Raw genomic sequence first — 16747 nt, 5'->3', positions numbered from 1 at the left:
TAAGATTTTAAATTTACCCCCCACCCCACCTCCAGGGGTGGGTTGGAGGGTCATGTTGGCGTTTATCGATAGGTTTTCGAAAAATATTAAAAACCTTTATCTTAGTTTCTCATTTGGAAGTGTATTTCTCGAGATATTAGACAGTTTCTATAATTGACCTATGGTATCAGGATAAATCGTTTTTTCCAATTATAGCGCCATCTATCCACAGTTCGAAAAAATGTCTTAAATAAAAGTTGCTTACTTTTACGTAACGAATTAAAAGCTGCAAGAAAAACTAGGGGTTTCCATTTGAGATTTTAAAGTTACCCCCCACCCCACCTCCAGGGGGTGTAGTGGGGGTTGGTGTTTGGTGTCATTGGATAGATTTTTGAAAATGATTGAACACGTATTTTTCAGTTTTTCGATCCGATGTTTAGTTCGCGAAATATTCGACCGTTCCACTACTTTTGGGACACCCTATATAATATTTACTCGTAGTGGTGGTCAAAATAAAAATACCAAAAAAATTAATCGCTTTGTTGACATATTCTTAAAGTAAACCAGTTATTTAATAATGATATCTTTATATTGAAAAAAAAACTTTAATTACTTAAAAACTATTCTGTATTTTAAGTGGATTTTAACGACTCTTCAGCGGGCCCTCGTAGAACAAGAACTCGTTTCCGTTACCTTGAATAATACACAAACTCTTTATATTTAACAAATGATGTAACGAACTTAATTCACCGACTGTTAAATGTTAAATAACCATATAGGTAGAACCATGGTAGAACTATCCTCACTCTCACCGACCGCAGTCATATGAAAGCTCGCGCCGTTCACACGCTGAATTTCTGTTTTAGATGATACCAAGTGATGGAAGATGACGATGATTTCTTCGATACAGTGTCCGTCAATTCCGCACACGGGAAAAGAAGGTATCTCAGCTTGTCGAGGAACACGGTCTACCATTCCCTCATGGACCTGGACGGTGGCGGAGGGAACGACCTGGAAATGGCCAGCTTGGACCAAAACAAGGTTGGACCAAAAAGAGTTGTTAATACGTACGAACAGTGGAAAAATAGGGTATTGTTTTATTTGTTTTGCCGAAGTGCATGGTATGCCACTGATTTGACTTAACCTCACTCACTGTTTTCATTCTTAATACACTAAATTAGCTTTTCTGTGACGAGCAGATGATTTAACAATGAAAACTACGGGCTTACTTACCTTATTTCAACACTGTCTTTTGTGTATATTATTTCTTACTTTATTTATGTAGGTGGTGGGTTCTTACTTAATTTGAATTTAGTTATAAGGTGTATACGATTTGTTAAGCAAACTCAAGACGTTCTTGAAGTCACAACTATTTTTATTTGATTCGGTAATAAATGTTGATGCTGTTTTCTTATTTCTGCACTCTTTATTATCGTGGTAACAATAGTCTAAGAGCTAGTGAACCCTCCGACTAATGGTCTTCCTGAAAGGCTAGAAATTTGTATAGTGATAATTCATAGCACACCAAGACTAAAAACCATGACCTGGCAGGCATCAGTCCTGCACGTGTATCTACCAGGTGAATCGAAAAGTGCATCGTTTAGGGGTAAAATAAACTTTCTCCTGTAAGGTTTAAATTTAAGTATGTGTTTGAGTAAGTCATTTAGAAGAAATATGTACAATAACAGGCGGTTCTGAACAGCATAAGACCTTGCCAGGCGAGGGGAAAGATTAGGGTTTTTTCCTAAAATTATTTTTTTTGCATCGAATAAACTTTTTTTAGGTTTTTTGAATCATTACAAACAGAAAAGGTCTTTGGTGACTTTTCTCTTAGGTTCATAGTTTTTGACATATAAGCGATTTAAAAATTGCGAAATCGGCCATTTTTAACCCTGAATCGGACATTTAACTGAAAATTTCAATGTTGCCAAGGTAGGTAGATATTCTTTAAACATCGATTGATGAAATCCCGAAGAGTTTTCTGCAATATACAATATTGAAAACCCGTTTGTTTTTAATTGTTAATCAAGCGTGCGCGACACTGTAGTATAAGCGAGGACGTTTGAGTTTGCATTAATTCATTTTCTCGAGAATGGGCGAATTCAAAGAGAAATCCTCAGACGGGTCGATTTTTATTTTTAAATTATAATTTTTTGGCACATATGTAATACTAGTGACGTCATCCATCTGGTCGTGGTGACGTAATCGATGATTTTTTTAAATGTGAGTAGGGGTTGTGTGATAGTTCATTTGAAAGGTTATTTAATTCTCTATTCAGTAGTATAAACATTAACATAAATTATTTATACAGTGTGTACAGAAAAAAATTTATTAAATTAATTTACACAAAAAATAAGAAACATTTTTTGCACACCCTGTATATATAATCATATTAACTTGTATATTACTGAATAGAGAATTAAATAACCTTTCAAATGAGCTATCACATGACCCCTACTCCCATTAAAAAAAATAATCGATTACGTCATCACGCCCAGATGGATGACTTCACTAGTATTGTATATGCCAAAAAGTCCTAATTTAAAAATAGAAATCGATCTGTCTGAGAATATCTCTTCAAATTTGCCCATTCTCGAGATATTGAATTTATGCAAACTCAAACTTCCTCACTTATACTACAGTGTCGCGCCCGCTTTATTAGCAATTAAAAAACAAAGGAGTTTTCGATATTGTATTGCAAAAAACTCTTCGGGATTTCATCAACCAATGTTTAAAGAATATCTACCTGCCTTGGCAACATGCAAATTTTCAGTTAAATGTCAGATTCAGGTTTAAAAATGGCCGAGTTAGCAATTTTTAAACTTTTTAATCGCTTATGTGTCAAAAACTATGAACCTAAGAGAAAAGTCACTAAAGACCTTTTCTGTTTGGAATGATCAAAAAACCTAAAAAAACTTTATTCGATGCAAAAAAAATAATTTTAGGAAAAAACCTTAATCTTTCTCCTCGCCTGGCAAGGTCTTATGCTGTTCAGAATCGCCTGTCACTGTACACATTTCTTTTAAATGACTTAGTTCTTAGACTACAATTTTGGCAGTTGCTTCTTTGTTTTTGGCTTTCCTCAGTAGTATTTCAGTTTAAGCCCACCCAGTCCCAAACTGTCTTACAAGTTTTGAAAAAAATTAGGCTTTGATCGGCCTTTCTTATCTTTCTGTTCCTATCCTATCGGAGATTAAACAACTTTCTTAGATTTCTTATCCGGGACATTATTCTGCGACCCGGATTCCTTGATACTTCAAATGATCCCTTTCAAATATTTTGTATGCTTTTTATCTTGTTCTGTTTGAGAGCCCATGCTGTCGCGCCGCATAGCAAGGTGCTTAATACTTCCTTAACGTTCTTATTTGTAGAGAGAGACTGATATTTCATCAGGATTATTAAACAGTTTCTTCGTTTTTATGAAAATGGATCTAACAATTTCAATACGTCTTTTGATTTCTCGATATTTTGATTATTTTTCTTATTTATCATAGCTCCCAGGTATTTGTAATTATTCAACATAAAATATGGGTGTTATTTATAGCTGTGTTTAGCTCTGTTAGCCTCCAGGCCTTTGCACCATAAAGTAAGATCGGAAAAATGTAGCAATTAACTAGACGTGGTTATAGAGGAAGAGACAAATATTTACTTTTGATGAGCTTTGTTCATTTTAAATATTTAGTTCGTTCTATTCTTGCATTAATTTCTGAGGTATGTTCCATTTTGCATTTACGTTGGTGCCAAAGTATACATACAACTAAATGGTCAATTATCTCAAAGATTCTAAATGTCTAAATCCATTTTGTCTTGAAGTTGAGGCTCGGTCTGTAGTCCTCACTGACTGCATTAACCCATTCCAGTACCTATTGTAATTCATTTATGCTACTGACAATGTGTCATCGGCATAATATCTTCTGTTCGTTAACGCACTGTTTATGTTTATGCTCTCTGCTACTTGTTCCATACACTTTTTAAATATTTCCTCGGAGTAGATATTGAAGAGGAGTGGGGAAAAGATACACCCCTGTCATACATCTCTTTTGATCTTGACGCTTTCACGAAGTTCATAGCCTACGCTTGCTGTTTCAAAGATGTCGATACGGTTTACAGATTTTTGTGTATAGAATATCCAAGTTTCAAATCCATACTCACTATCAGTAGGATTATGGTCTTGTAGATTCATATCTTAATCCTTTGATGTATGTACTTCTCATGATTTAAATATCTGTTTTATAGCAAAGTACGCCATGTTGGCTAGTATGATTCTTCTGCTAAGTTCTACATCGTCAATGTTGTCCATTGTGATGTTGACTCCTAAATAGATAAAGCTTTCTACTTTTTTAAGTTTTCAACAGTCAGGTAGGGTCGTGTTGCTCTGTTCGATGAGCTTTGTACTAGCATTTTGCTTTTTTTGTGTTTATTGACAGACCTATTTATTTAGAGTGGCTCTGCCCATAAATTTCATTACATTTTGGCATTTTCTTTTGTCTCCATCTGTGTATGACCTCATATATATCCTTTTTGTTATTTGCCCTTTCAACCTCTATCTTTGGCGTTCTAGAGATAATTTAATATTCCAGATCTGTCGCAAATCCAAATGGACAACTGGAGGAGAACTTTAATTGTAAAAAGGCGTGTCCGCAAGACATCGATAGATAACATTTATATATTTTTATAATAGTCTGTAATTATGTTATCTAGTAAGCTGTTAGTTAGTAATTAAATAAAAAACATCTATACCGATAATTATTTGTAGTATAATATACTAATTATTGTATAATTAGTTCGCTATAGACTGTTTTAATTGACTTTCTCAGTTTACTTCGATATTGCGTGAAACCTCCAACTAATATATTTACCACAGAAAATCACTAAATATATATTCCCTTTTTACCTGCATCATTCTAATTACTATTATACATAATTCTAATTTGATAGTACCATTAAACGATTAATCATTTGTTATCGTTAACTTTTTTGCCTATGCTGTTATTCCTTGTTCAAAAGGCATGTAGCTAGAAATGTTAACAAATAAGTCAAGCTCTTAAAATTGATCAATTTGTCGTAAAAATATTTCACTATATCAAATAGAAAACCTGCAACCATTAATGCATGAAACAAAACCTCAAACAATAATTAATGTATTGGAATATAGAAAGATTTGTTTCAGCTAAACAGCTGAATGTATTAAAAAGTGTCGTGAGTAGAGCATGGAATCAGTTCTGAATAACCTACATAAGGTTATTCACCTGTTTGTAATTATTTTATTTTTTTTATTTTTACAAAAAATTAACAAACCTGATCTACTTCTCAGTAATACAGTCCAAAATACTTAATAAGACATAATAAATAAAATCATTGGAGCAACTTATGAAGCGCTGGGCACGATACCAAGGAACATATAATAAACATACTTCATTATGGTGAACAGATTACATCGAGAATGCAGTACACAACAATAAACAAGCATATTAAAAGTGGCTGCAAGGGAGTGATAGACGAGCATATACAAAATCAAACATAGAAGCAAAAAATCTAGTATCTAAAGCCAAAAATACCTCCTGGGAATATATAATATGCGAAGAGCTCAACAAATATATAGGGTTCACAAGATCAAAAGAAACATGGAAAACGGCAAAAAAACCTGAGAACAAACAAAAAATAAACGATTAGAAAAGAAAATAAAAGAAATATTTTGGATCAAGCATTATTCACAAATGAATGTCAAATGAATGTCGACTCGATTCAAGTTCTCTGTTTAACCCAGGTATGACAATACCAAAGGGCACTGCTAGGAAAATATTCCAATTTGCGGTTCAGAGAACCTGTATGAAACGAGTCTTTGTACTCTAATACAGAGTGTGGCATTAGTAAAATTAGAAATTTTCTTAGTAAAATTAGAAATTTTTTCTAATTTTACTAATGCCATACTCTATATTAGAGTACAAAGACTCGTTTCATACAGGTTCTCTGAACCGCAACTTGGAATATTTTCCTAGCGGTGCCTTTTGGTATTGTCATACCTGGGTTAAATAGAGAACTTGAATCGAGTCGACATTCATTTCACTTATTCCCCGTTAGAGGGCGTTCTAACCATACTACGGTATAAATAGTTTTATTTTATACCGAGAAACTACGGACGTGTTGGTGTGAATTTGTTTTCTGCAGAGCCTCCTTGACAACGGGTAGACCTAGAAATAGTACTATCGAGGGATGGCAGGAGACAGATTTAAATCAAAACGAAACAGTAGATTTTCTAATTTCATTATTCACAACTTTTGACTGAAACAAGACAATAACACCATCACAAAATATGAAGTGAAGTATGATGAAAACGATGAAATAACAGTACAAGAAGTCGAAGATGCAATAAGAAATCTAAAAACATGCGAACCAAAACTTATACAGATTGATCCTTTGAACATTGTTCCTCTATCGTCGACTTGATAACGATGTAGTACATATCGGCATCCATTAATTTAATCTGTTTTGTACTTTGTCCGATGTGTATTTTATGTTAAGTGTTTATTTGCCAATTCTCTCTCTGTCTCAATGTTGACATTTTGCCAGGATACCTTCCTGATTTGACGAAACGCCCCTGATGATGCTCTAGGAGCGAAAGTATACTTATACAAGATTTAATCAATTACAGTGCTCGATATCTGCCTTTTATTTCTGTAAATTCGTTATTCGAGCATTGAACCTACTATTTTAATAAATTTTCAATTTCTAGCTAGTTAAATATGTATGTAAAATAAAAAACAAAACTTTTTCCTGCTCTATTTTTATGTAGAAGGAATATTTCTTGAGTTATAGACGAAAATATGGGCCCAAAATGCAAAAATTTTCGATTTTTTCCAGATTTTGTTAAATGAAAAATTAAGCAGAGTTTTGCGACTGGTACATATAATCGTGATTATTGATACAAGGTACCTTCTGAAGTAATTCGTGCAAAAAAGTAGCGTCTTATGGAAGTGTACATTATGGTATACTTTTCGACATATACCCTATCATCATTCTCTTTGCCTTATCCCTATGCGGGGTCGGCTTCCCTAATTGCATTTCTCCACACAACTTACCCTTGGGTCATATCAATATTAATCCCCTTTTCCAACATGTCCTGCCTAATCGTCTCTCCCCGCGTTTTCTTTGGTCTTCCTCTCCTACTCCTTCCAGGAATCTGCACTTCAGCTGTTCTTCGTATTGGGTGATTAATGTCTCGACGTTGAACATGACCAAACCATCTCAACCTATGCTCTCTCATTTTGGCATCAATTGGTGCCACACCTAGACTTCCCCCAATATACTCATTTTTAATTTTATGCTTTTTTGTAACTCCACTCATCCATCTAAGCATTCTCATTTCCGCCACATGCATTCGTCGTTCCTCTTTCTTTTTCACTGTCCAACATTCAGTTCCGTACATCATAGCTGGTCTTATGGCTGTTTTATAGAATTTTCCCTTCAACTTCATTGGAGTTTTCCTGTCACACAACACACCACTCGCTTCCTCCCATTTTATCCATCCAGCCCTAATTCTACTGCATGCATCTCCATTTATTTCTCCATTACTCTGTAATACCCATCATAGGTACTTAAAACTATTGCTTTTCACAACCAGTTCACCATCCAAAGATACCATTTTATTTGTAGTAACTCCATCTTTAAATGAACATTCCAAATACTCTGTTTTTGTCCTACTAAGTTTTAAACCTTTTTCCTCCAGAGCTCCACTGTTCCAGTTTTTGTTCTAAGTCTATTTCACTATTTCCTACTAACACGACATCATCAGCATACATTAAGCACCATGGAATGTTACCCTGTAGTTTCGCTGTTATCTGGTCCAAAACTAATGAAAATAAATACGGACTAAGCACCGAGCCTTGGTGCAATTCTACTTTCACATGGAATTTATCAGTCTCTCCCACACCTGTCCTAACACTAGTCATTACTCCCTCATACATATCCCTCTATATATTTCGACATATACCACCTGGACTAAAACGTTTTAATACCAAATTGGTGTGTTTGTTAAAATCAGTACGATAACAAATTCGTTTCTTGTCGCTTATCGAACATTTATGACAAAAATATAAATTTCTATTGTTTATGAGAAATGCCATAAAAAATTGAAAAACAATGTATAGAAAGTAATATGTAATTGTATTCATACGAGGGTTTCTCTAAATTTATATATACCTTATAATAATAAGTCATAAGTTTTAAGATTCGCAATAAATGGTAAATACGTCATGGATCGATACCCATTCACTAGATCTGTACAAGCTGGTATAGAATTCCAGAGTCCTGGCATGGACATCATGAAGAAATTTTGAACTGGACTTTATGGGAAAATGTCTACAAGTCACCAGAGAGTAAAGTATACGAATAAAGGAAATAGAGAAGTAGAATGATCAATTACAAAAAAGTTGGAAAACAGAGCCCTGCTGTAGCACGGACGCTGTGGTACAAAGAATGCCAGAGCACAGGTGGCCGAAAAGAATATTGGGCTGGGAAGAAGACGGAGAAGAAGACCTGGTAAAAAATAGAAAACGAAAATGCTATAATAGAGACCTCAGAGAAGGTGACTGGGAGAATAGAGTGCTGTGGAGAACGAAAACGGCGAATTCGTAATTGAAAAAGCAGAAGAAGAAGAAAATATTGCTCAAATTTGTAAAACCAGTCTCTAAGCTTTTTCTGCTAAACTAAAAATTCCTTTTGTAGTATTTGCTTTTAAAATGATTAAGACCATATTAGAGATAGTAGACTATACAGTAATGAGTGCGATAATAACGTAAAAGACAGAAACGATAATTAAGTTGTGAGATAAAAAGAGACGAAACTAGTAGAGATGGGAAATGTAGTGATAAAAATCTGTAAATCTACATTATATTGATTGTTTCTTGTTTCCCACCTTTAGACGTATCGGACGAATTTATCAATTGCCACTGTGACAATGACAGTTTTAGTTGAAATACTCCTCTGATACGTGGGAAACAATCAATATAGTGTAAAGTACCCCGCACAAACCTTATGGAAATTAGATCCCAGTGGATTTAGTTCATACTTTGGGAAAATACTCTTTGAAGCATCCTGATAAAAAGTTATCATGGACACATCTCGATCGTATGGAGCATTTTCAAGATATAGAGGCACAAACTCGGAAAATTATAAGATTTACCGGGTATTCCAATTCCCTGAATTTCTGGTTATCTGGCAACATGTAGAAGTTTGGATTAAATAAAAGTACTAGAAGTCTAGAATTTTTTCCTGGCTATTAATTGACCACCTTTACTTTGACCTTGACCTTCAACGGACGCCATCTTCTAGAGTTTCGAGGGTTTTCAGCATTAAATTGATATAAACAGATTACTCATGGGTTTTTGGGATGGCTTAATACAAATATGCCATCAGAATTGACCTCCGGAGGACGTGGTGGCCAGGGCCACTGCAAGGGACGTCATCTTCTAGAGTTTCGATGGTTTTCGGCATTAATTTGATGCAAATGAATTACTGGAGGGTTTTTCGAGGTCGCCAAACACGAATATGTCACCAGAACCGACTCCCGGAGCACTTGGTTTCCAAGGTCAATGAAAGGGGCTCCTGGAGTTTCGAGGCTCTTCGGTACTACATTGATCCAAACGGATTACTCATAGGTTTTTGGAGTTGCTGAACACGAATACCCCATCAGAACAGACATCGGAGTACCTGGTGCATAAGGCACGTCATGCTTTGGAGATTCGAGAGCTTTCGGTACTAAATTAATGTAAACTGATCACTCACAGGTTTTTGGGGCTGCCATGAGTAGTCCATTCGTATCAATTAAATGCTGAAAACTCTCGAAACTCGAGAAGGTGAATAACCTTAGGCACCAGGTGCTCCGTGGGTCGGATCTGATGGCGTATTAGCGTTCAGCGACCCCAAAAAGCCATGAGTAATCCGTTTTTATCAATTTAATGCCGAAAACTCTCGAAACTCCAGAAGATGACGTCCCTTACAGTGGCCCTGGCCACCACGTGCTCCGGATGTCAATTCTGATGGCATATTTGTGTTTAGCGATCCCAAAAACCCATGAGTAATCTGTTTATATCAATATAATGCCGAAAACCCTTGAAACTCTAGAAGATGACGTCCGTTGAAGGTCATGGTCAAAGTAAAGGTCGCCACTGGATAACCAGGACAAAATTCTAGACTGCTAGTACTTTTCTTTGATCCACACTTCTACATGTTGCCAGATAACCAGTAACTCAGGGAATTGGAATACCTAGTAAATCTTATAATTTTCCGAGTTTGTGCCTCTATATCTTGAAAATCCTCCATACGATCGAGTTGTGCCCATGAGAACTTTTCATCACAATGCTTCAAAGAGTATTTTCCCAAAGTATGAACTAAATCCACTGGGACCTAATTTCCATAAGGTTTGTGCAAGGTACATTTATAGGTTTCTGTCGCTAAATTTCCCACCTCTACTAGATTCATCTCTTTTTATCTCACAACTTAATATGTTTGTGCGGGGTACATTTATAGGTTTCTGTCGCTAAATTTCCCACCTACTTCTCTTTTTATCCCACAACTTAATATGTTTTCCGCCTTTTGCATTATTTTGCCGGTTATTAGAGCGCTCATCACTGTATGAGAAATAATAATAAATGAGGCTACCATTCGTTCATACATTACGACATGCGGTATAGTGTTTTATTCACACCGGGTAGAAAAATCATTTTATTTGTTAACTTGTTTACATTACAAATATCAATTAAACCCAGCTCGTTTCATAATCGGCGTTTTACATTTTCCCTCAACGTAACTAACGAGTTCCGTTGCAATTTCCTCTCGTAGTTTTATTAATGTAATTGCGCGCTCCAACATTCCAAGTTCAAAATGCGTCAGCGTTGGCAAACCAAAGTTATGCACAACTCCTTCTTTTGAAAACTGCAGCAGAGTTACCAGATACTGACAACTAGAAACCACGTTCGTTCTTACAAAGGCATTATAGACAGCTTTTGGATCTTCTAGTATGCCTAAACCTAGTGTTACAATCATATTGTTTAAAGCATAAGCTTCACTAATTGGATGATATTCATTACAATTCTGCTTGCAATATATCTTTGGAAATGACTCTAGCTCTACTTGCCTGAATTTTGACATCAAAATGTTAGTGCATCTGGCTGGTACAGGTACTGGCTTGGCTCTGCTTAGTAATGGTACCGCAACATCTATATCTGGACCGCCTATGAGTGGTACATGGGTTATAAATGGATCCATATCATGGTATCTACCAACTAGACTATTAATAGTGACCTGTGCCATCGCAGCTGAACCAAGTATCTTACCAGGATGGTAAAAATGAGATTGTTTGAACACATTAGCGACGAACGGTGTAAATACTGATACTGGAGGAACAGCTACGATGACTGTCGCTTTAGGAGCTTGTAAGGTGCATTCTTTGATAACATCATACACTCGTTGACTTTCTCCAAGAATTCGCTTGCCGATAGGAGTGTCTTGCGGCCATACTTGATTTGATAGAAGCAACACAATATCTACTCCCATTAAAGACTTGGGAAGATCTTTAACATGCGGGTAGGGCTCCACTCGACATTTTGTGTCAATGAGATTTAATTCTTCAGCTAGGTTCGTCACTTTTCTGTCCCCTTGGATTTTTACTTTTGATACTAGTGGATTTTGCTTGATGAGGAAACTGGTCATTTTCCCTAGAGGTGTATGGGCGTTCAAAATACATACTTGGATCGAAGATCTTTTAGATTCCGTCGACAAATTTTTGGTGGCAAATGATTGCGTGGAATAATTTGAAAAAAGGCGTTGTAAATTTGATAAATTCATATTTTAAAGTATTTTTGTTCTTAAGTCATGATGACATATGATTTTGACGTTAATGTTACAAAAGGTAAAGATTGTTGTTTGTTTATGAAATTGACTGTTTGCAGAAAGCCTCGAGGCCATTGAAAAGAAAATAGAGCACAAGAAGACGATATACCTAATTCCTAATGGAGGAGCTGCCTCCAAACCATTCTCTCAGGTTCTTCAGCCATGAAATTCGTCATCTTCCGATGCTTCTTCCGCCATCTATCTTTCCTTGCATTATGAGTCGCAGGATGCCATACCTCTCGCCCCGTATCACATGTCCGAGATACTGTAGCTTTCTTTCTTTAATTGTAAGTTCAACTTCCTTCTTTTTACCTATTCTTCTCAGTACTTCATTGTTCGTAACTCATCTACCCAGAAAACCCTCATAATTCTTCTATAGGTCCACATTTCAAAGGCGTTAAGTCGTCTCATTGTCTCTATATTTAATGTCCATGATTCCACTCCATAGTACAGTACACTGTATACGTAACATTTTGCTAGGCGTACTTTAAGAGCTATTGGTAAATTTTTGCTACATAGGACCTTTTTCATTTTCATAAAATTATTACGTGCTTTTTCGATTCTGACTTTGATTTCTGCATTAGTTTCTGTTATAAGTGTTCCTAGGTAAGTGCGCTTTTTTACTCTTTCGATCTGCTGGCTCTCTACTATCATAATTTCGTTAGTATTATGATTGTTTTTACTAATTTTCATAAACTTCGTTTTTTTGATATTAAGAAAGAGCCCCTACTCCCTACTACACGTTACTATTTTATTCATGAGTCTTTCCAGGTCTTATAAACTATCGGCTATTATTACTGTATCATCTGCATATCTGATGTTCACTAAGACTCCATTTACTTTTATGCCGACTGTTTCATCTTCCACAGGTCCTCGAATTACCTCTTCAGAATAAGCGTTAAATAATAGAGGTGATAGTATGCAGCCTTGCGTGACTCCTCTCTTTATTTCCATTTCTTCAGATGTTTCTTATTCAATTTAATTTTTTCATATCCCTGTTACTATACGCTGTGAGCTTCGCTGGTGTCGCTCCTAGCGGATTACTAATCAACTTTTACTGGTAATTTTTAAATTTATTATTTAATTGTTATCGCTTAATATTTACAACGCAAAAAAGTAATTAAATTATAATCGATTTTTTTAGATTTTGCTAATCATTTTGACGTTCTATTGATAAAATATGAATTTTTTACTTCGGATACTTTCACAATTATCGTGTAGATGGCGGTAAGATTAATATATTAATTTATAATTAGATATTACGGAACATTAAAAAAACTTAAATTCAGTATTTAAAACGTAAGTATATTTAAGGTAAAAATATATAACACAGCTTTGACAAACTAATATTGTTTATAATTAATGTTTTTAATTTTAATTTTAAATTAATCACTTTGACATTTATGTCAAATTTCCAGTAATCGTTTACAGACTTGTCACTACTGGCGCTCGCGAATTTGTAAATATCCCTTCTACGTACGAGCTCACAGCGTATACCTAATCAAAGACAGTTGTACGGATTATATATGTACTAATTGAATTGCTGTTCTTTTTCTTCTTCGTCTTCTTCTTCTTCAGTTTATTGGCCTCCACCTACTTCGGTATTTGGCTAGCTCATTGTCTCGGAACAAGGGAAAAATCCCTTATTCACTTACAATTTGGAGTTTATTAAAAAATTTTATTTATTAAAAAGTACATTGTACAATTTGCTTCTTCTTCTTCATCTTCTTATTCTTCTTCTTTAGTTAACTAGCAATTTTGGTTGGTGTGGGACAAACATGACAAGCTAAAAACAATTTCACGCTAGGGGCAACCTCTCTTTCCTTGTCTAAGGGGGCAACTGTCTATCAATACACAATCTTCTTTTTCTTCTTTGATTTAGTAGAAATTTTGAGTTGGCATGGGACAAATACAACAACTTACTTAACTTTTTTTTTCAACGACATTAAATTTTTTTCTCTCGGGGGCAACTGCCGACTACTACACAATCTTATTCTTCTACTTCTTTTTTAGTTTACTGGCAATTTTGAGTTGGCATGTGACAAATTCAACAAAGACACAAACTTTTGCTCTCAGGGGCAACTGCCGACCTTTTTCTTCTTTTGGCATTATAACCCTGGATGGGTTATGATGCTAAATGATGGGTCTGGCTATGTCCTTCCATTCAGATCTCTTGTTTGCCCTTCTTCTCCATTGTCTGATATTCACGGTTTTCAGGTCGTCTTCCACGTCGTCAACCATCTCGTTCTGGGCCTTTCTACCGGCTTCCATTAACCTAATTCTTCTTCTTTTTCTTTTTGTATAGACATGACTGTCTGTTTTTCAATGTGCCTCTAGTAAGTTGTCGTTCCATCGTTTTCGTGGTCTTCCCACTGATCGTCTTCCTATTGGGGAACCGTCTCTCGCTGTCCTGACTACCCTATTTGTTGTCATTCGGCTTATGTGGTCATTCCATTCTATTCTTCTGTTTCTTACCCAGTTATTAATGTTGTCCACCTTGCATCTCCGTCGTATATTTGTACTTCTAGCTCTGTCCCAAAGAGTCTTACCATCGATTTTTCGAAGGGTTTTCATCTCCGCTGTTTCGAGCAATCTTTTTGTCCTCTCTGTGTCGAGTCGTGTTTTTGCCGCGTATGTCATTATTGGTCTGATGACTTTTTTGTAAATTCTGCCTTTCATTTCTTTTCCGATATTTTTATTTCTCATATTGTGTCATTCAGGCAACCTGCGGCTCTGTTTGCTCTATTCACTTGATCTTCCACTTCTGTTCCGAGCCTTCCGTAGCTAGATAGTGTGATGCCTAGGTATTTAAACTCCATCACTTGTTCTATTATCTGACCTTCCAGCTCCAATTTACATCTTATTGGATTTGCTGTTATAACCATGCATTTTGTCTTTTGTGAGGAAATTAACATGTTAAATTTTCTGGCGATTATGTTGAATTCGTGCAGCATACGTTGTAAATCATCTTCACTTTGAGAGATTAGTATTGCATCGTCCGCATAGCTTATTTTAAGTTGTTTTTCTCCCATTTGGTATCCTTTTTTAGTTCTTACTTTTTTTATTATTTCGTCCATGATCAGGATGAACAATAAAGGACTCAAGGAATCCCCCTGTCTTATCCCATTGCCGGCTTCAATTGGGTCAATTAATTCATCTTCCACTTTTACTTTTATTGTGTTATTCTGGTAGATGTTTACGATCGTTTTAATTATTCCTAGAGGTATCTCTCTCAAGTATAACAAATGGATAACATCCTTTAATGTGACCCTGTCAAATGCTTTCTTAAGGTCCACGAAACATAAATATGCCGGTTTGTTGTATTCCAACGATTTCTCTTGAACTTGCCTCATTATAAATATAGCGTCAGTGCATGACCTTCCCGACCTAAAACCTTGTTGTTCTTCTGCTAATGTTATAATTTCATTCAATTTGTTCTAATTGAATAGCTATTACTAATTGAATAGTGTTCTTAATTTATTTGATAAATAAACAACAACAATCCTTATAATTTACTAATTATTATTATATAAGCCTAAGTAATTTTTATTCACGCTTATCGCGAATTTTATATCAATATATGAACTTATCGCGTTTTACTAACGGTTACAAGTTGATAGCGCACTAGTAAGACCATTCCAGTTCTAAAATAAGTAACAATAAGAATGTTCTAAGAAAAAATTGTGGTTTTTCGTATAAACAAGTCAAAAAAGTGTATACGGATATGTATGTGTTTCAGAGTGAGGTAATGGCATTGCATTCCTTTAGAATTTGTTATTTTAGCTCAACATGTGTTTACATGCTTATATTATACATCGTGCTATCAAGATCCATGCTTGTGTTTTGTACTTACCTTATTTTGAGCATCCTTTTCATAAAATCTTTGGTTACTGTTGGGCTTTATTTCTATCATGTCTGCCCCACAAATGGTTCATACTTAAATTTAAGTAAATCATAGTTCTTCTTCTTGTGTAGACATGGCTCTGTCTGTTTTACCCAGTTCCAATTTACATCTGACAAGATGTAGATTTGCTGTTAGTAGATTGATTTGTTAGTAGATTTGAATAACCATGCATTTTGTCTTTTTTTGGAAAATTAACATGTTAAATTTTATGGCAGTTATATTAAATTGTATGCAGCATACGTTGTAAATTATCTTCACTTTGAGAGATTAGTATTTCATCGTCTACATAGCAGATTATTTTAAGTTGTTTTTCTCCCATTTGGTATCCTTTTTTAGTTCTCATTTTTTGTATTATTTGTCCATGATCACGTTGAACAATCGGGGACTCAGGGAGTCTCCTTGTCTTATAATTCTTCTTCTACCGTTAATTTTATTAAAATGTGTTGTTCTGGCATATAATTTCGATCATTTCGATTATTCCTAGAGGTATCTCTCTTCCGTAAAATAAGTGGATCACGTTTTTTTTTTAATTAATCCTATCAAATGCGTTTTTAAGGTCCACGAAACCTAAATATGACGTTTTGTTGTATACTAGTGATTTTTCCTGCACTTGCCTCATTATAAGTATATAGTATTGTTTATTCCAAGTTCGTTAGTGATACAGAAGTTTATCATCATTTCTCCATTTTCGTTTTTAACATTATCATTATCACATATATTTGTGCTTAATTCTTGGTATTACTGGTTTCCTATTCGAGCGTTAAAATCCTCCAGTACATATTAGCATCGCCCCTCTCACTTGGTCTACTACTTGTAATTTGTTATAAGATATTTACCATGTTGTTTGAGGCTTATAATATGTTCATATTTACAGTTGAGTCCGCGAGTCTTTACCCGTACGTCATTAATACGTGCCGAGATAAAACACATACTTTTTATCTAGCATCATTCTCTTCCACGCATGAAAATAATAAC

At 35.2% G+C, this 16747-nt stretch overlaps 2 protein-coding genes across 9 annotated transcripts in view; one reads left to right on the top strand and one right to left on the bottom strand.

The window, feature by feature from the left end:
• The window catches only part of LOC126885870 (anoctamin-2-like), a 106516-nt gene that overhangs the window by 25383 nt on the left and 64386 nt on the right, over positions 1–16747 (top strand). For 4 of the 8 annotated variants that reach the window (XM_050652656.1, XM_050652670.1, XM_050652663.1 and 1 more), the window contains exon 2: positions 846–1068. The exons of 1 other annotated variant lie outside the window; for it this stretch is intronic. In XM_050652656.1, coding sequence (XP_050508613.1) covers positions 859–1068 — 210 coding nt within the window. In that variant the 5' untranslated portion in view covers positions 846–858. Of the gene's footprint in view, positions 1–845; positions 1069–15512; positions 15614–16747 lie in introns of those variants that run through there. 3 more of the 8 variants (XM_050652680.1, XM_050652685.1, XM_050652697.1) reach the window with 2 other exon arrangements.
• LOC126885909 (malate dehydrogenase, mitochondrial-like) lies at positions 10687–11865 on the bottom strand. Its single transcript, XM_050652705.1, has one exon. The coding sequence runs from the start codon at positions 11821–11823 to the stop codon at positions 10732–10734; it is 1092 nt and encodes a 363-aa protein (XP_050508662.1). The 5' UTR covers positions 11824–11865; the 3' UTR covers positions 10687–10731.

Source organism: Diabrotica virgifera, chromosome 1 (assembly GCF_917563875.1).
Source record: "Diabrotica virgifera virgifera chromosome 1, PGI_DIABVI_V3a".
Classification (NCBI taxonomy): Eukaryota; Metazoa; Arthropoda; class Insecta; order Coleoptera; family Chrysomelidae; genus Diabrotica; species Diabrotica virgifera.
The sequence above is the reverse complement of the archived record's forward strand: the minus strand, read 5'-3'. Positions and strand labels throughout refer to the sequence as shown.

What these genes read in the sequence shown, in the direction of transcription:
- LOC126885909 (XM_050652705.1), bottom strand. Translation starts at nt 11,823, where the DNA reads ATGAATTTATCAAATTTACAACGCCTTTTTTCAAATTATTCCACGCAA.